General features: G+C 37.5%; 1 protein-coding gene across 6 annotated transcripts in view; it reads left to right on the forward strand.

The window, feature by feature from the left end:
• Positions 1–20,858, forward strand: part of AGBL3 (AGBL carboxypeptidase 3) — a 155,354-nt gene that overhangs the window by 27,583 nt on the left and 106,913 nt on the right. For 4 of the 6 annotated variants that reach the window (XM_054494618.1, XM_054494620.1, XM_054494621.2 and 1 more), the window contains 3 exons: positions 2,977–3,084; positions 18,712–18,850; positions 20,026–20,805. In XM_054494618.1, coding sequence (XP_054350593.1) covers positions 2,977–3,084; positions 18,712–18,850; positions 20,026–20,805 — 1,027 coding nt within the window. The remainder of the gene's footprint in view (positions 1–2,976; positions 3,085–18,711; positions 18,851–20,025; positions 20,806–20,858) is intronic. The other 2 variants (XM_054494622.2, XR_010126993.1) reach the window with 2 other exon arrangements.

Genomic DNA, 20,858 nt, shown 5'->3' on the forward strand with positions numbered 1-20,858 from the left:
GTAGTCCCAGCTACTCGGGAGGCTGAGGCAGGAGAATTGCTTGAACCTGGGAAGTGGAGGTTGCAGTGAGCTGAGATCATGCCACTGCACTCCAGCCTGGGCAACAGAGCGAGACTGTGTGTCTGAAAAAAAAAAAAAAAAAAAAAACCGAAATGTTGATATTTATTTCTCCATAATGAGACTGTGGATTTTTTTCTTTTTGCTTAAGCTATACTTTTAACTTTTACACAATAAACAAGTCCGATAAAAATAATTACTTATAAAAAGCATTCCAAATTAAACACCTTTAATTCAGAACCTCTATTATTTCTGGGATTTTCTGTGACTCCTGGATATCCCTTTTGTAAGATCATTTGCATATTACCATATCTCAGTGATCAAAAAGTGGGATCACCCAAAGATAAATCTGAGAACAGATAACAAGAAGTCTCACAGTAGCCAAGTGAAAAAAGATATACAAAATGGAATATCCTTACCAACTACTTAGGCTCTTAAATCTGCTATACTGATGGTTAGGACCTGAAGGAGTCTTCTTTTGCATAGAAGTTTTTTTTTTTTTCTTTTTCCTTGGAAGAAAATGAAACATATGGTGTAGGGCTGAAGGCATGGTGTTGTCTCAGCCAGTCCTAAGGCCTATGGAGAAAGGAGCTGAAGGCCAAAGCAAAAACTTTCACAAGGTGATCCATGAGACATAATGGCACAAACAGCACTGATTTGGTGCGCATATGTCATGGTAACTGCTAAGCACAGTCTCCATTCTTCTGGGAACATGACTTTGACTAAAGGAGGACTCAAGAGAATGCAGTGTTTTTTCACAGCTCAAGAGTTTGCAGCTTTGAGAGAACTAGGAAACACATATTTGTTATGCACAGACATCTGAGTTCTCTTGGGAAAGTGATAGCCACCACTTTCAAATAGTTTTTTGAACAGCAGACATCAACAAGGATAGGAGGAAATTGTGATAATGCAAAGATGAATATAGAATTTTCCAGGCTACTTGACATAAAGATAGCTGCAAAATCTATCACTGAATAACAAGTCAAGAAGAAGTGCCTGTATCAGGAATCCATGTTGATGTTTAAGTCCATTACAGATGAAATTGCTTACTATAGAATACTCAGAAAATCTTGAAATGCTTCATTTCAAGCCAAAATCTTCTACTTAAACAACCTTGCTCTAGAGTAGCTTTTTTGCAATGACGATATTGCCAGACATAAAACGTTTATGTAGTAGATGTGTATTACATTATTTACATTTAAGAAATATGTGGATAAGAACTTTGCATTGTTCAACCATCCATTCATTCATCTCTCCATCTGTCCATTCATCTGTCTGTCCATTTAATCTATAGACATCTAACTGAATGCTCACCCTGTTTCAAATACAATGTAAAGAACAATTTTAGTGGAACAGTGAATATGGGTATCAGAAGTGGGTTACATCTGATTCTCAAAACATGGCTCTCAGTAAGGGTACTCTAATAAACTGCAAAGTTGACCCTTATATATAAGTTCTTTCTCCAGTTATAATGGTAGGGTTTCATGGTTCTTTACAATAAGGACTAGTTATTAATAAATAAAGAACAGCATAAGCAGAAATTAATAAAATCTCTGTTTTCTTAACTGAGAAGTCTGGATTTCGTGCAACTTTTGAAAATCAGCATACACAGGCCGGGCATGGTGGCTCACGCCTGTAATCCCAGCACTTTGGTAGGCCGTGGCAGGCGGATCACGAGGTCAGGAAATTGAGACCATCCTGGCTAACACGGTGAAACTCCGTCTCTACTAAAAATACACACACACAAAAAATTAGCCGGGCGTGGTGGCAGGTGCCTGTAGTCCCAGCTACTCGGGAGGCTGAGGCAGGAGAATGGCATGAACCCGGGAGGCGGAGCTTGCAGTGAGCTGAGATCACGCCACTGCACTCCAGCCTGGGCGACAGAGCAACACTCCATCTCAAAAAAAAAAAAAAAAAAGAAAAGAAAAGAAAAAAGAAAATCAGCATACACAAAGGCAAATAGCTGAAATTCCTAATGTTTTCAGAATGGGAGCTATTTTATTAGTTCATTAATTTTGACAAGTTGGTTAAGACTTTCAACTAATGAGAAGATTTTTAAATAAAACATTTAAAGTTTTAATTATAATTTGCTTATCTTTATTATCAATTTGTTTGGTCATGTGTGATTCATTTAACTCTACAATACAGTGATACACATTTACATCAATATGGTAGACTGTGTTTCTTCTGTAGCTAGATTTGACCCCTATTGATAATGTCAAATACACTTTTGTTGTTAAAGCAGATGTACACATAATCTCCAAAATGTTTGTCCAGTAATACTTGTTTGTCATCAAATTCTTTGTCCATTAAAAAAAAATACAAATAACTAGGGTAGTTAGGCTGTGATGTCATTTTTCCCCCATCAAATAGGTCATGGTCAGAAAGACCTGAGAGTAGTGCAGATGATGTTTAAGAAATTTGATCCTAAAAAGAAGGAAAGCTGATAGCTAAAGGAGAAGTGGCAGCGGTAGGGGGGCATCTAAGACTATCTTTCGAGAGATAAACCTGAACATGTTTATAAGATTTATCTTGACAGCTATTATCAAGCAAAGAAGCTGAAGGGAAAGGAAGAATAAAAGGTAGAGTAAGATTTCCCAGAGGTGGGACAGAATGGTATCAAGAGCTCAGGAGAAAGAGAATTGTGTTATATAATAGGTATAAAATCAGTAAGGAGCAAAAAGCAATCATGAAATTACTCAATATAATAATTCAGAAGAAGATATGAATGAAATGTCATAAGTTGTATTACAGTGTGACAATATTCATTATTCCAATGAACCCTTAGTAAAATCTTACCCCACACAAAACACTACATTTTAGTCTAGATCTATCAATGAATAATTTGAAAATATGCAATAAAATTTTTCTGTTTTATTTTGAAGTCATTTTCAAATAATGTTTCACTTTTTTTTCCAGATTGGACTCCTTCTTGTCCTGAGCCAGTGTATATCCCAACGGGCTTAGAAACGGAACCCCTTTATCCAGACTCCAAGGAAGCTACTGTGGTTTATCTAGCTGAAGATGGTGAGCACATAAGGACACGTGTTGCTGTAAAATATAATTTGGTACTTAGGTTAATCTCTTAGTTATATTTGTTTTGCTGTTTGTAGTGGAAATTTCAGATGACCAGTCCCTAAACGTAAAGATGTTTGTTTATATATTGATCCAAGTGTTGATTTAGAGCCAGTTATATTTTTGAAGGTGTATTGCAGTTTATGCAAAGTTACTTTAAAATTAAACATCATGTTGGCCATTAGAATGAAGAGTTATATTTAGAATGAATTTTGCTTCATATCAATTTTGAAAGATAAACCCAGTGAAGTGCTTTGCAACTATTGTTCCCTCTCCATGTACAGCTCACATTCATGCATTCGTTCAGATGTTTTTCTTTTAATTTCCTGACTCTGATGCATTTCTTGGCGTTATAATCTTTAAAAGAGAAACAATTACCCCACTTTGCAAAAAATCAAACATAGAAGTCTCAGAGTATATTCTCAACTATACTGCTCCTGAAGCACCAGCATAAGGAAGTATAGACTCCACAGAATTTCACCATCACAGTTTAATATCTTAGAGTGTTTTCGTATATTAAAGATAACTTCCAGGGAGCATATGTATTTTATTTAAGGAACTAGCAAGACAAAGAGAAATTCACAGAGGCTGCTTCCTGTACAGTAAGCAATTCTAGAAATCATATACTCACAAACAACTCACAAAAATATACTAACAATATTTTTAAACAAATGGAGTGAGAGGAATACCTACGATTTTTCCAATTTGATTGTGAATATTCACATGGTGAACATGCCTCAGAACTGCCATACATAACTGAAATGAGGTCTGATTTAGAAAAAACTAAAATAATTGAGATAAATAAGTCAGGGTCTTCTCAGGAATTAGATAGCGTACTCAGAGTAATTTAAGAAAGTTTAATTAAATTTAATTTAATGAATTTTAAAAAGGGTAGACAGAGTTAATTGAGATTAATAAGGGATGGTGAAGCAACATAGGACTATCAACAGAGGAGAACCATGTCTGCTAGGCCTGAAAGGGTGAGAAGACAGAACTGGTCTCCAGACCTGTAGAATCCTTTAGGTATAGGAGAGGGCAGCCTCGAAACAATTGTGGCTTTTACTAAAGAAATAGACAACTTCCAACCTGTGGCACCGAAGGGAAAATGCTAGGAGGATAAATAACCCAATTTCACTCTCCTCCCAACTTCCCGTGTTCTACAAGTGCCTCCCATTGTCTATAGCCAAAGGGCAAGGGAACCTCTGAGGCAGTCAATACAGATCAGCCTCTTTGGAAACGTATAATGTGGAGAAGAGTAGAGGATAGATCTGTAGGTAGAAACAGAATATCCATCTCAATCAACCCCACTTAATCTTATTTTTATGCCATACTTAGGAGTTGTGAAGATCTGCCTTTCCATGAGTTGAAAGGAAAGCTATAGAAACAAGGTTTGAGGATAAAAAAAAGTCTTGACTTACTTGATTTTCATTGAACATGTGAAAGATTAATTGTAAATACTTACCTTTTTCCATTTTTACAAATGACAAAAAAGAAGAATAGAAAAGGCAAATTTCGGTAGGTAAGATGTAATTTAAATGTCAATGAAAATTAAAATGTTCATATAAAGTTAAAAGCCTAGGACAGGGTACTGAAGAATGTGTCATACTGTGAGACATGGTTAGTTTTTATTTTGAATAAATTGAGGTAAAATGTAGACAGAATGAAATGTATAGATCAGAAGTACACAATTTTGTGAGTTTTGAAAAATATATCATCTGTGTAACCAACACTCCTATCAAGATATGGAATACTTCCATCACCCTGGAAAGTTCCCATCTCTCCCCTTCTGGTCAGTCCGCAGCTCCAGCCCCAGGCAAACACTGGTCTGATTTCTGTCACCATAGATTAGTTTTGCCTGATTTTTAGCTTCATATAAATTCAGTTATACAGTAAGTACACTGTTATGTCTGAATTCTTTGACTTGGGATTATGTTTTCAGATTTATACATGTTAGCAGACTCTTTTATATTGCCAAATGGTACTCCATCATATAACTATACCACATTGTCTTTTTATGATATGTGTTCAAGATGTAAATGCTGTGTCATATATATATGATATAGTGAAATCTTCACTTTCATCTGTGGAAGTCCTTTTCATTTTCATAACAATATCTTTTGATGAGTAGAAGTTTTAAACTTCTATGAAGTCAATTACCAATTGTTTTTCTTTCAGATTTAGTGCATTTTGCATCCTTCCTACCTATAAACTTTGCTTTTCCCAAGATCACCTATTTTTTTTCAAGAAACTTTATTCTTTTCACTTTTTTATCTTTGTCTTTGATTCATCTAGAATCATTTTTTTGTGAATGGTTTGTGATATGGGTCAAGGTTCATTTTTTCCCACCTTTTAACAAAATTCATTCATCACTAGCTATTGAAAAGACTATCCTTGCATTGCCAAGTCAATCCTAAGCAAAAAGAACAAAGCTGGAGGCATCACGCTACCTGACTTCAAACTATACTACAAGGCTACAGTAACCAAAACAGCATGGTACTGGTACCAAAACAGAGATAAAGACCAATGGAACAGAACAGAGCCCTCAGAATTAATACCACACATCTACAACCATCTGATCTTTGACAAACCTGACAAAAACAAGAAATGGGGAAAGGATTCCCTATTTAACAAATGGTGCTGGGAAAACTGGCTAGCCATAAGTAGAAAGCTGAAACTGGATCCATTCCTTACACCTTATACGAAAATTAATTCAAGATGGATTAAAGACTTAAATGTTAGACCTAAAACCATAAAAACCCTAGAAGAAAACCTAGGCAATACCATTCAGGACATAGGCATGGGCAAGGACTTCATGTCTAAAACACCAAAAGCAATGGCAACAAAAGCCAAAACTGACAAATGGGATCTAATTAAACTAAAGAGCTTCTGCACAGCAAAAGAAACTACCATCAGAGTGAACAGGCAACCTATAGAATGGGAGAAAATTTTTGCAATCTGCTTATCTGACAAATGGCTAATATCCAGAATCTACAAAGAACTCAAACAAATTTACAAGAAAAAAACAAACAACCCCATCAAAATGTGGGTGAAGGATATGAACAGACACTTCTCAAAAGAAGACATTTATGCAGCCAACAGACACATGAAAAAATGATCATCATCACTGTCCATCAGAGAAATGCAAATCAAAACCACAATGAGATACCATCTCACACCAGTTAGAATGGCGATCATTAAAAAGTCAGGAAACAACGGGTGCTGGAGAGGATGTGGAGAAATAGGAACACTTTTAAACTGTTGGTGGGACTGTAAACTAGTTCAACCATTGTGGAAGACAGTGTGGCGATTCCTCAGGGATCTAGAACTAGAAATACCATTTGACCCAGCGATCCTATTAGTGGGTATATACCCAAAGGATTGTAAGTCATGCTGTTATAAAGATACATGCACACATATGTTTATTGCGGCACTATTCACAATAGCAAAGTCTTGGAACCAACCCAAATGTCCATCAATGATAGACTGGATTAAGAAAATGTGGCACATATACACCATAGAATAGTATGCGGCCATAAAAAATGATGAGTTCATGTCCCTTGTAGGGACATGGATGAAGCTGGAAACCATCATTCTGAGCAAACTATCACAAGGCCAAAAAACCAAACACCACATGTTCTCACTCCTAGATGGGAATTGAACAATGAGAACACTTGGACACAGGAAGGGGAACATCACACACTGGGGCCTGTTGTGGGGTGGGGGAGGGGGGAGGGATAGCATTAGGAGATATACCTAATGTAAATGACGAGTTAATGGGTGCAGCACATGTATACATATGTAACAAACTGCATGTTATGCACATGTACCCTAGAACTTAAAGTATAATAATAAAAAAATTAAAAAAAGACTATCCTATGACCTATTGAATTGCCCAGCCACCTTTATTAAATGTCAGTTAACAATGTATATGTAGGTCTATTTCTAGACACTTCATTCTGTTCCATTGATGTATTGATAGTTATGCCAGTACCACCATATTGATATTGTAGCTTTATCCATGGCAATCTACTTTGATATTCAATCTTTCTTTTATTAGCATTTGTATAGTGCATATATATTTTTCCATCATTTTACTTTTTTTTTTTTTTTTTTTTTTGAGACGGAGTCTCACTCTGTTGCCCAGGCTGGAGTGCGGTGGCGTGATCTCAGCTCACTGCAAGCTCCACCTGCTGGGTTCACGCCATTCTCCTGCCTCAGCCTCCCGAGTAGCTGGGACTACAGGCGCCCGCCACCACGCCTGGCTAATTTTTTGTATTTTTAGTAGAGACAGGGTTTCACCATGTTAGCCAGGATGGTCTCGATCTCCTGACCTCGTGATCCGCCTGCCTCGGCCTCCCAAAGTGCTGGGATTACAGGCGTGAGCCACGGCACCCGGCCCTACTTTTAACCTATGTTTTATTTTATTTTTTTTTAATTTTGGAAGATATACAGCATATCATTGGGATTTGCTTTTTTTTTTTTTAACTTCTGGAATACATGTGCAGAATGTGCAGGTTTGTTACATAGGTATCTGTGTGCTATGGTAGTTTGCTGGACCTATCAACCTGTCACCTAGGTTTTAAGCTCCATGTGCATTAGCTGTTTGTCCTGATGCTCTCCCTCCCCTCACCTTGGCCCTGACAGGCCCCGGTATGTGTTGTTCCTCTCCCTGTGTCCATGTGTTCTCATTGTTCAGCTCCCACTTATGAGTGAGAACATGTGGTGTTTGGTTTTCTGTTCCTGTATTAGTCTGCTGAGGATGATGGCATCTAGCTTCATCCATGTCCCTGCAAAGGACATGATCTCATTCCTTTTTGTGGCTGCATAGTAGTCCATGGTATATTTGTACCACATTTTATTTATCCAGTCTGTCTTTGATGGACATTTGAGTTGGTTCCATGTCTTTACCATTGTGAATAGTGCTGCAATAAACATACATGTGCACGTATCTTTACAATAGAATGATTTATATTCCTTTGGGTATATACCCAGTAATAAGATTGCTGGGTCAAATGGTATTTCTGGTTCTAGGTCCTTGAGGAATCACCACACTTTATTCCACAATGGTTGAACTAATTTACGTTCCCACCAACAATGTAAACATGTTTCTATTCTCCATAGCCTCACCAGCATCTGTTGTTTCTTGACTTTTTAATAATCACCATTCTGACTGGTGTGAGATGGTATGTCATTGTGGTTTTGATTTGTATTTCTCTAATGACCAGTGATGATGAGCTTTTCTTCATATATTTGTTGGCCACATAAACGTCTTCTTTTGAGAAGTGTCTGTTCATATCCTTTGCTCACTTTTGGATGGGTTTTTTTTTTTCTCGTAAATTTGTTTTACGTTCTTGTAAATTCTGGATATTAGACCTTTGTTAGATGGGTAAATTGCAAAAATTTTCTCCCATTCTGTAGGTTGCCTGTTTGCTCTTATGATAGTTTCCTTTGCTATGCAGATGCTCTTCAGTTTAATTAGATCCCATTTCTCAATTTTAGCTTTTGTTGCAATTGCTTTTGCTGATTTCATTATAAAATCTTTGCCCATGCCTATGTTCTTAATGGTATTGCCTAGGTTTTCTTCTAGAGTTTTTATGGTTGGATTTGCTTTTTATATAAACTGAAAATCTGTCTTTTAATTATTATGTTTAATATATAATTATTGTTGTCGGATTAATAGCTACCATCTTACTAGCTTTGTTTTATTCCATCTGTTATTTCTTTTTAATTCTTTGCCTTCATTGACATTAATTTGACTATATTTTATTATTCCATTTTATCTCCACTATTGGCTTATCATGTATATCTGTTTTTAAATTTTTGCCCTAGGTTTTTTTTTGTATGTATCTTTAATTTAGAAGACTATCTTCAAATAATGTTATACCACTTCACATATAGTGTGAGCACCTTACAAAAGTATATTCTCAGTTCCTGCTTCCCTTTCTTTGTGTTATGGTTTTCAAATGTTTTACTTTTTCATGTGCTATAGAAACTCAATGAAGGAGGAGACAAGATGGCTGACTAGACAGTCAGGAAGCACCACTCCCACTGACAGAGACCAAAATATCAAGTATATCAACATACTTTGAACAGATCCTCAGAGAGAAAACACTGAGGGTTGATAGAGGGGTGATGCAGACACCAAGGTTGAAGAGAAAGCTAGGAACCCTGCATGGGGTTGCTGAATGCCAGGGTTCCCACCCCTGAACAGTTCTAGGGAAGAGGCAAGTGAAGGGATGGTGGGACAGCCTACTTTTGCTGCAGATTACTGGGATCCTAGCTACAAGAGATTTCATGACCCCCACAGATATTTGAACTGGCAGGGGAATCTGCCTAGAGAGTAGGCAGAGACAGAGCTTTCGCCTGTATGGAGCCCAGGGGATTTTGCACATGGGGCAGCTGAAGCAGAACACAGCCATAGGTGCCCATCTTCTAATATAAGGCTCCCTATGTTCCTCTGAGTCACTGTAACCCCAGCTGACTACAGGGTCAAGAGAGAGCAGGGCTGACTATCCTATCCTATCGTGTGGGACTGGGGCATGTCTGTTCTTCAGGCCCTCCTGCCCGCTAGCCCTTCCCAAGGCCCCTGCCTGGCTGCTCCTGCAGGAGCATGTGCACAGCACAGCCTCCTCTGCCCAACCTGGGTGCTTTGCTGGTGGCCCCATCTGAATACTTCCCAGTGGCCTAGGAGCACTTCATATCCCCCAGCACAGCCAGTGCTCAACCCCAAGGGGCCAGATGGAGGCACAGGCCAGTTACAATGTCCCAGGGCTTTGGCATGCAGCTTGTGAGTGCTGAGTGTAGATCTGTGACCAGCACTTGAGCGGGAGGAGCCCCCATTCTGAGAACATTGAGAGAGATGAGACATGCAAACTCATGGGCCGGCAAAGGAGCAGGGCACACCTCCCTCTACGTGACCATCTGGGAAGGGTGTGGTGTGCCTGGGACCCCACAACCTGGAACACCTAACAACAAAAAAACACAAGTGGCACCAGTGATTGGAGGGGACTCCTGCAAGGCCCAGAGCGGGCCTGGTGATGGGGGTCATCTTTCCACCTGCCCACCATAGAGTGCTGCTGCAGGTGTGCTGCAATACAAAAGAGCCCTATGGCTAAGAGACTCTCTGCTGGCCATTACTCTTAAGCGCCATCTACGGTTTGTAGCACAAATTACAATACCAAAAATATTCTGCCCAATATACATTCATTGCCTGTAAAACCCAGGGCAAGAATCTATCCACAAATAATACCCTGTACAGAGCTTTGGCCCTCTGAAAACACCCAGAAATGAAGCCAACTGACTATACTCAACTTAAACCACAGTTAAAAGAACACCAGCCTTCTCAGATGAGAAAGAATCAGCACAAGAACTCAGGTAATTCAAAAAGTCTGAGTGTCCCTTTACCTCCAAATGAGCACACTAGCTCTCCAGCAATGGTTCTTAACAAGATTGAAATGACTGAAATGAGAGACACAGGATTCAGAATCTGGATGGCAAGGAATCTTATCGAGATTCAGGAGAAAGTTGAAACCCAATCTAGGAATCCAGTAAAATGATCCAAGAGCTGAAAGATGTAATCGCCATTTTAAGAAAAAAACCAAACTGAACTGCTGGAATTGAAAAATTCACTACAAGAATTACATAATACAGTTAGAATCATTAACAGCAGACTAGACGAAGCTGAAGAAAACTCTCAGAGCTTGAATAAACTCATACAAAAATAAAGAAAAAATAATTTTTTTAATGAACAAAACCTTTGAGAAATACGGGATTATGTAAAGATTCCAAACCTGTGACCCATTGGCATTCCTGAGAGGGAAGGAGAGAGAGTAAGCAACTTGGAAAATGGATTTTAGGATATAGTTCACAAAAATTTCCCCAATCTCACTAAGGAGGTTAACATGCAAATTCAAGAAATACAGAGAACCCCTGCAAGATATTATACAAGATGACCATCCTCATGGCACATAGTCAGCAGAATCACCAAAGTCAACATGAAAGAAAAAATCTTAAAGGCAGCGAGAGAGAAGGGTGAAGTCACTTACAAAGGGAACCCCATCCAGCTAGCCGTGAACCTTTCAGCAGAAACCTTACAAGCCAGAAGGGGGCCTATTTTCAGCATCCCTAAAGAAAGAATTCTAATCAAGAATTTCATATCCCATGAAACTAAGCTTCCACAAGTGAAGGAGAAATAAAATCCTTCTCAAACAAGTAAGTGCTAAGGGAATTTGTTATCACTAGACCAGCCTTACAAGATGATATGGAAATAAAAGAATGATACATGCTACCACAAAAACATGCTTAACCATATAGCCAACTCTAAAGCAGTTACACAATCAAATCTACATAGCAACCAGCTAATAACATGATGACAGGATTAAAATCTCACATATTAATACTAACACTGAATGTAAATGGTCTGAACAGACCACTTAAAAGGCATAGAGTGGCAGACTACATATAAAGACAAGACCCAACTGTTGGCTGTCTTCAACAGACCCATCTCATACGTAATAACATCCACAGGCTCAAAGTAAAGGGATGGAGAAAGATCTACCAGGCAAACAGAAAACAAAAAAGGCCAGGAATCACAATTCTTATATCAGATGAAACAGACTTTCAATCAACAATAATCAAGAAAAAGAAGGGCATTACATAAACAGTTCAATTAAACAAGAAGTCTTAACTATCCTAAATATATATAAACCCAACATTGGCGCATCCTGTTTCATAAAAGTTCTTCTTGACCTATAAAAAGACGTAGCCACGCAATAACAGTAGGAGACTTTAACACCCCACTAACAGTGTTAAGATGATTGAGACAGAAAGCTAACAAAGAAATTCTAGACTTAAACTGGACACTTGAGCAATTGGACCTAATAGAACACCCAGCAACCACAGAATATGTATTCTTCTCATTTGCACATGAAACATATTCTAAGATCAACCACATGCTTTGTCATAAAGCAAGACCCAATAAATTCAAAAAAACTGAAATCACCCCAAGCACATTCTCACATCACAGTGCAATAAAAATAGAAATGAATACCATTATTTTATTTTATTTTAGAGATGGAGGCTTGCTCTTTTGCCCAGGCTGGAGTGTAGTGGCACGATCTTGGCTCATTGCAACCTCCGCCTCTTAGGTTCAAGCGATTCTCCTGCCTCGGTTTCTCAAGTAGCTGGGATTACAGGCGTGTGCTACCACACCTGGCTAATTTTTGTATTTTTAGTAGAGACAGGGTTTCACCATGTTGGCCAGGGTGGTCTCGAACTCCTGACCTCAAGTGATCCACTTACCTCGACCTCCCAAAGTGCTGGGATTACAGGCGTAAGCCACCATGCCTGCCAGTGTCTTTCATAACTAGGAAATATTTCTTTTTATCTCTGGCATTACATCATATCTTTATGTTGTTTGAGAGTAATATAGTCAATACCAGTTTTCTTATGTTTACTGTTTACTTAGAATAACTCCCCGTTTCATTTTCAATCTTTTTATGAAATTATATTTTAATTCTATCTCTTATAGATAGTATATAGTAGTACCTTACTTTAAAAAAATCTAATCTGACAATCTCTGTCAAATCTCTTAGAGTGGTTTGACAGTTTGCATTTCGTGTATTTGCATATATGTTTGGGTTTGGGTCTAATTAATTGGCCCATCTCATTTTTATTCCTCAGTTACTCCTCTTTTTGGGAAGGTTAATCAAACACCTTTTAGTATTTCATTTTAATTAAAATATTTTCTTAGGTATACCTCATGTTTAGTTTGATTGGTTTAGAAATTACAATATACAATTTCTTAAAGTCTATTTTATTTTACTTTTTATTTGATTTTTTTTGGAGACAGAGTCTCGCTCTGTCACCCAGGCTGGAGTGCCGTGGCATGATCTCGGCTCACTGTAACCTCTACCTCCCAGGTTCAAGTGATTCTGCCACCTCAGCCTCCTGAGAAGCTGGGACTAGGGCGCACACCACCACGTTCAGCTAATTTTTTGTATTTTAGTAGAGATGGGGTTTTACCATGTTACCAAGGCTGGTCTCAAACTTCTTAGCTCAGGCAGTCCACCCACCTTGGCCTTCCAAAGTGCTAGGATTACAGGCGTGAACCTCTGGCCTCTTATGGTCTATTTGAAATTAATATTATACCTTTTTTGTTTGTTTTAAATGGGTCAGTTGCCTTTAAAGAAATTAAGAGGAGAAAAAATTGTATTTTTATTTATTTATATATTTACCACTTCTTCTCCTCTTTATTCCTTCCTGTAGATCTGAATTTCCATCTGGCATCGTTTTTTATCCCAAAGAACGTCTTTAGCATTTCTTTTCAGTTTTCAGTTGGCTGGCAGTGAATTATTTGAAATTTCATTTGTCTAATCCTGTATTTTTTCCACCACTTTTTGAAGGGCATTGTCAATGAATATAGAATTCTGAGTTGGCTTTTTTTTCTTTAAAGATATTTTTCCATTGTCTTGTAGCCTCTGTTATCTTTAATAAGAAGTCAGCCATAGAATGTAGTTAAACAAGAATATATTGTACTCAGGAGATGGACATCCTAAACACCTGGACTTGATCACTACACATTACACGTTACATACATATAACAAAATTTCACATGAACCCTATATATTTGCACAAATTTTTAAAAAGAATTCAGCCATGATTTATACAACCATGCCTCAGAGATGCAGGTTTAGTTCCAGACCACTGCAATAAAGTGAATCTCTCAATAAAGTAAGTCACACAAATTTTTTGGTGGTGTCCAAGTGGATATGAAAGTCCATTAGGTATGAAATAGCATCATGTCTAAAAACAACAATATCTATGCCCTAATTAGAAATACTTTATTGCTAAAAAATTCAAATCATCATCTAAGCCTTCAGCAATTCATATTCTTTTTGCTTGGTGGAGGATTTTGTCTCAGTGTTAATGACTGCTGACTGATCAGGGTGGTGGTTGCTGAAGGTAGGGTGGCTCTGACAATTTCTTAAAATTAGACAGCAGTGAGTCAATTAGACATAATTGACTCTTCACGAAAGATTTCTCTGTAGCATGTGATGCTGTTTGACAGCATTTTACCTACAGTAAAACTTCTTTCAAAATTGGAGTCAGTCCTATTAGATCCTTAGTTTATAACTACTATTATGGAATATACTAAATCCTTTTTTGTCATTTCAACAATCTTCACAGCATCTTTACCAGTAATAAATTTCATGTTAAGAAACCACTTTCTTTGCTCATCCTTAGGAAGCAACTCTTCATCCATTGAAGTTTTATTATGGGATGGAAGCAATTCAGTCACATCTTTAGGCTCTACTTCTAATTCTAGTTCTCTTGCTATTTCCACCACATCGGCAGTTACTTCCTCCAGTGAAGTTGTGTAGCCCTCAAACTTATCCATAAGGAATGAAATCAACTTCTCCTAAACTTTTGTTAATATTGGCATTTTTGCCTCCTCCCATGAATTACTAGTGTTCTGAATGGCATCTAGAATGGAAAATGCTTTCCAGAAGGTTTTCAATTTACTTTGCCCAGATCCATCAGAGGAATAGTAATTCTCTAGGCCAGCTATAGCCTTACAAAATCTATTTCTTTAATAATAATACTTGAAAGTTGAAATTACTTCTTGATCCATGGGCTGCAGAATGGTTGTTTTGTTAATAGGCATGAAAACAATGTTAGTCTCCAGTGCATCTCTATCAGAGCTCTTGGGTGACTAGATGCATTGTCAATAAGCAGTAATATTTTAAAAGGAATCTTTTTTCTGAGAAGTCAGTCTCAATAATGGGCTTAAAATATTTAGTAAAGCATGCTGTAAACAGATGTGGTGTTGTCTAGATTTTGTTGTTTTGTTTATAGAACACAGGCAGAATAGATTTAGCATAATTCTTAAGGGCCTTAGGATTTTCAGAATGGTAAATGAGCATTGGCTTCCACTTAAAGTCACCAGCCGCATTCACCCCTAAGAGGACAGTCAGTCTGTCTTTGAAGCTCTGAAGCAGGGCATTGACTTCTCTTCTCTAGCTAGGAAAGTCCTAGATGTCATCTTCTTCCAATAGAAGGCTGATTGTCTACATTGAAAGCTGTTGCTTAGTGTAGCCACCTTCATCAATTATGTTAGCTAGAACTGGATAACTTGCTGAAGTTTCTGCATCATCACTTGCTGCTTAACCTTGTACTTTCATGTTATTAATATGGCTTCTTTACTTAAACCTCATGAAGCAACCTCTGCTAGCTTCAAACTTTTCTTCTGCAGCTTCCTTACCTGTCTCTGCCCTCACAGAATTGAAGAGAATTAGGGCCTTCCTCTGGATTAGGCTTTGGCTTAAAGGAATGTTATGGCTGGTTTGACCCAGACCACCAAACTTTTTCCATGTCAGCAATAAGACTGTTTGTCTTATCATCTGTGTGTTCACTGGAGTAGCACTTTTAGTCTCCTTCAAGAATTTTTTTCTTTGCATTCACAACCTGGTTAACTGACACAAAAGGCCTAGCTTTTGGCCTATCTTAGCTTTTGACATGCCTTCCTCACTAAGCTTAATCATTTTTGGCTTTTGATTTAAAGAGAGAGATGTGTGACTCTCCACTTGAACACATGGAGGCCATTGGAGGATTATTAATTGGCCTAATTTCAATATTGTTATGTCTCAGGGAATAGGGAGGCCCAAGGAAAGGGAGAAAGATGGGGGAATGGGTGGTGGCGGAGTAGTCAGAACACACACAGCAATTAAGTTCACCATTTTATATGGGTGCAGTTTGTGGTGGCCCAAAACAATTACAACAGTAACATCAAAGATCACTCATAATAGATATCATAATAATGAAAAAGTTTTAAATGTTGTGAGAATTACCAAAATATGACACAGAAACACAAAGTGAGCACATGTTGGAAAAATGGTGCTGATAGACTTGCTCAACACAAACCTTTAATTTGTTAACAAACAAACAAAACAGTATCTGTGAAGCACAATAAAGCAAAGCACAATTTCACAAGGTACGCCTTTATCATTGTTTCCTATACAGATATTCTTCAATTTACATTAGGGTTACCTCTCAATAAACCAATTTTAAGCTGAAAATATCATAAATCAAAGGTGTATTTTCAACTTGTGATATTTTCAGCTCATGATGGATTTATTGGGTACAACTTCATTGTAAGTCAAGGAGGGTATTGAATGCATATCACTTTTACACCATTGTAAAGCTGGAAAATCATAAGTCAAACCATCATAAGTAGGAGACCATCTGTATGTAATGTGTCTTTTTCTCTTTGGCTGTCTTCAGCAATTCGACCATGGTGTGCCTAGATTTGGTTATCTTAATATTTATCCTGCTTGGAGTTTGCTGAACTTCTTGGATCCATAGGTTAGTAGGGGTTTTGCACCAAAATTTGAGAAAATTTCAGCCATTATTTCTTCACATATTTTTTTCCATACCACTCTTTCATGTTTTTTAGAATTATACATATGTTGGATTCTAGATATGTCCCCACATGTCACTGGATATTTGTCCATTTTTTTCCCTCTCTGTCTTTCAGTTTGGACAATTTGTATTTGTTTGCAAGTTCACTGATTATTTCTTTTGCAAGCTTTAACTCTTTTCTTTTTAAAATTTTCAATTATAAATTGGCAAATTATAGTTGTATATATTTATGGCATACAAAATGATGTTATGATTTATGAATATAGTGTGGAATAATTAAATCTTGAGCCCATTTGGTAAATCTTTCAGTTATTGTAGTTTTATTTCTAGAATTTTCGTTTGGTTCTTTTTCGTTTTTTTCTTTTTTGAGATTTCTTATCTGTTTTCTCATGATCTCTTATCTTTTCATTTTTGTCTTTGAATATATATTCAAAGTCCTTCTCTGTTAATTCCAACATTTGCATTATCTTGGAGTCTGCTGAATTTTATATGTATTCATGGATCACATTTTCCTGCTTCTCTGAATGCTTTGTTTTTATCATATGTAGAACATTGTAAAAGATATGTTTTAGGGAGTCTGTATTATATTCTTTTATTTATATATTTATTTATTTATTTTGAGATGAAGTCTCGCTCTGTCGCCTAGGCTGGAGTACAGTGGCACAATTTCAGCTCACTGCAACCTCCACCTCCTGGGTTCAAGCGATTCTCTTGCCTCAGTCTCCTGAGTAGCTGGGACTACAGGCATGCACCACTACACTGGCTAATTTTTGTATTTTTAGTAGAGATGGGTTTTCACCATGTTGGCCAGGTTGGTCTCAAACTCTTGACCTTGTGATCCACCTTCCTCAGCCTCCCAAAATGCTAAGATTACAAGCATGAACCACTGCATCCATCATGTATTATGTTCTTTTAAACATTATGTTGAATTTTGTTCTAGCAGGCAATTAAATTGCTGGCAGATCATTTTGCTTCTTTCAGGCTTGCTTTGATTTTGTATAGGGGCAGGTCTGTTTTCATTTTATCCCCAATGCTAGGTCATGACCTTTACTCTTGAATGTGGTCCTTATGCCTAAGATGCAGCCTTTCTGGAGTCACAGTTGAAAGCCTAAGGTATTCCATAAAATCTTTCCACTCTGGATAAGTTGGAATTCTAATATATCCCAGAAGTGTATGTCAGCCCGCATCTCAGCCCGCAGTGGTGCTCTCTCCTGTCTTTCTTAGTCTCATCTTTTGACTGGGTAGCCAAACCCTCATCCAAGGACTGGGAAACCGCTATGTAGACTGTTGAGGTTCTCTCTCTATGTAGCTTTCTTTTCCCTGGTGTCCTGACCCACAAATTTCAGCAGCCCCAAGCAACAATCTTTCCTCTTCAGCTGAAGACTGTCATACTGTTCTAAAATGCCACCTCCCTAGGCTGTAGTCCAGCAAGTACCCCTATGCAGCAAGCCAGGGCTCAACATGGGCTCACTTCATGTATTGATCTTCTTTCAAAGATCCTACATAGTTGTTCTATTTGTTGTCCAAATGCATGAAAACAGCTCATATCCTTTAGCCAGTTTTACAGTCATTTATGGTGAAAGGGCAAGTTCAGAACCAATTACTTCATCATGACCAGAAACGGAGTGAATTTTTTTTTTTTCCTGAGACAGAGTCTCACTCTGTCGCCCAGGGTAAAGTGCAGTGATGCGATCTCTGCTCACTGCAACCTCTGCCTCCCAGGTTCAAGCAATTCTCCTGCCTCAGCCTCCTGGGTAGCTGGGACTACAGGCACGTGCCACCACACCTGGCTAATTTTTTTTTTTTTTTTTTTAGTAGAGACAGGGTTTCACCATGTTGCCCAGGGTGGTCTTGAACTCCTCGAGCTCAGGCAATCTGCCTGCCTTGGCTTCCCAAAGTGTTAGGATTACAGACATGACCCACTGCGCCTGGCCAAATGAGTATTTTTAATGTAAGAAATATACAAATTTATTTTAGGCATTGTTTTTCTAGTCTAAATACTCTTAGACTCTCTTATTTCAACATGTCCATATAAATTAGTGTCCAGTTACTTTAAAATTTACAATCCTTATACTTGTACTATTGCTCCAAACTCTGTGCAGAATAACCTTCTTACTTTAGGTATACCTTGACATCTTTATGATCTTCTTCTCTCATCAGCTTACAAAGAGCCCTGTTTTGTGTATTCCCGAGTTGGGGGTAACCGAACACCTTTGAAGCAACCTGTGGATTACCGTGACAATACTTTGATGTTTGAAGCAAGGTTTGAGAGTGGTAATCTACAGAAGGTAGTCAAAGTGTAAGTTCTAATTATTTTTATTTAAGGAGCTAGACCATCAACTATTATTTTCTGTATCAAGTACATTAAAGTTCTTAGTATCCATTATTAAACCGTAATTCCTTGAAGTATGGATACTATTAATAATTAGAAATTGTTGTGGAGGAGGGGAGTATAAAAGATTCTGAGTTCAAATAATTTTGAGAACTATGAGGTAAAGTTAAGAAGGCTTCTGTACTGTACATTTTCAATATGGCAATATGAGTTGTCACACACACAGTGCTTCTCAAACTTTGTATTGAAATAGTTCTTGGGATGAGTGTTCCATAGAATATCCCAAGGGCATTATTTTATTTAAAAATATTATGGAAATATTTAAACATACACTTAAGTACACAGAATAGTACAATTCTGTGTTCACTGCCACATACCTATCACCTAGACTCAACAGCTATCAAGGTTTTGCAACATTTATTTTACCTATTCCTATGTGATTATTTACAACTGTACACATACACATTACATGCTAAGTGCAGAGTGCTTATAGAATAGAAAGTTACTTGGTAGAGAAGAATAGTCACGACTAACCAGATAATATTGTTATGTATATAAATAACATTCCAGTGAAATTATTATTTTTGCCTTTATTTAAGCATCTCCAAAGACTAAGTAAAGGGATGCAAATAGTTATCGAATGCAGTTCCTGTTCTCAAATAGTTCAAATTATGTAATCTATGTGATCACATTAATTTATATGTGTTTAAATCTCTCAGTGATAGTTATTTTATATCTCTAGTATTAGACTGTAATAGATACATATGTCTGAAGTAAAAAAAGAAATGTTGGACTTTGCTTCAGTTTTGGTAACTCTTTAATCATTTCTTATATAGAAAATATAATTAGGTTGAAATATATAAACTTTTATCAAATACCTGTGTTTTTATGTGCTCTCTTGAATTACCAAGGAATACAAAGGATTTAGAATTAGCATAGAAGCAGTTTCTCATCCAATAAAGGGGAAAATTTCAAAACTTTTATCTTTTACATTGTTTCCTAACAAAGCTTTCTGTGAATGAGTAAAAATAAAATAATTTTCCTTATTTAATTTAACTCAAAATTTTACATTGGTTTTTTTACAAAATGTAATTTTTTTTACATTCTTACGTGCTTTTTTCCCTTTCTTTCTTGTGTATTAGGGCAGAATATGAATACCAATTGACTGTACGCCCTGACCTCTTCACAAATAAACACACCCAGTGGTACTATTTCCAAGTCACTAATATGCGAGCAGGAATAGTCTACAGATTCACTATTGTCAACTTCACCAAACCTGCTAGTCTTTACAGTCGGGGTATGCGCCCACTGTTCTATTCTGAAAAAGAGGCCAAGGCTCATCATATTGGCTGGCAGAGAATAGGAGACCAAATCAAGTATTATAGGAACAACCCAGGCCAAGATGGGCAGCATTATTTCTCTCTTACATGGACATTTCAATTTCCACACAACAAAGATACCTGCTACTTTGCTCATTGCTATCCATACACTTACACCAACCTGCAAGAATACCTTTCTGGCATCAATAATGATCCAGTACGGTCAAAGTTTTGTAAAATACGTGTTTTGTGCCACACGCTTGCTAGGAACATGGTGTATATTTTAACAATCACCACCCCCTTGAAGAACTCTGACTCAAGAAAGCGGAAGGCTGTGATTCTGACTGCAAGGGTCCATCCAGGGGAAACCAACAGCTCTTGGATCATGAAAGGCTTCCTAGATTATATTTTAGGACACTCAAGTGATGCACAGTTGCTTCGGGACACTTTCATCTTCAAGGTGGTACCCATGCTGAATCCAGATGGTGTGATTGTGGGAAATTATCGCTGTTCCTTAGCTGGACGGGATTTAAACCGTAATTATACATCTCTCCTGAAGGAATCTTTTCCTTCTGTATGGTATACCCGGAACATGGTTCATAGGTAAAATAAGCCTCAAATTACCTCTCTACTTATTTAGTAAACTTGGCAGTAAG

The sequence above is a fragment of the Pongo pygmaeus genome, chromosome 6, assembly GCF_028885625.2.
Source record: "Pongo pygmaeus isolate AG05252 chromosome 6, NHGRI_mPonPyg2-v2.0_pri, whole genome shotgun sequence".
NCBI classification, from domain to species: Eukaryota; Metazoa; Chordata; class Mammalia; order Primates; family Hominidae; genus Pongo; species Pongo pygmaeus.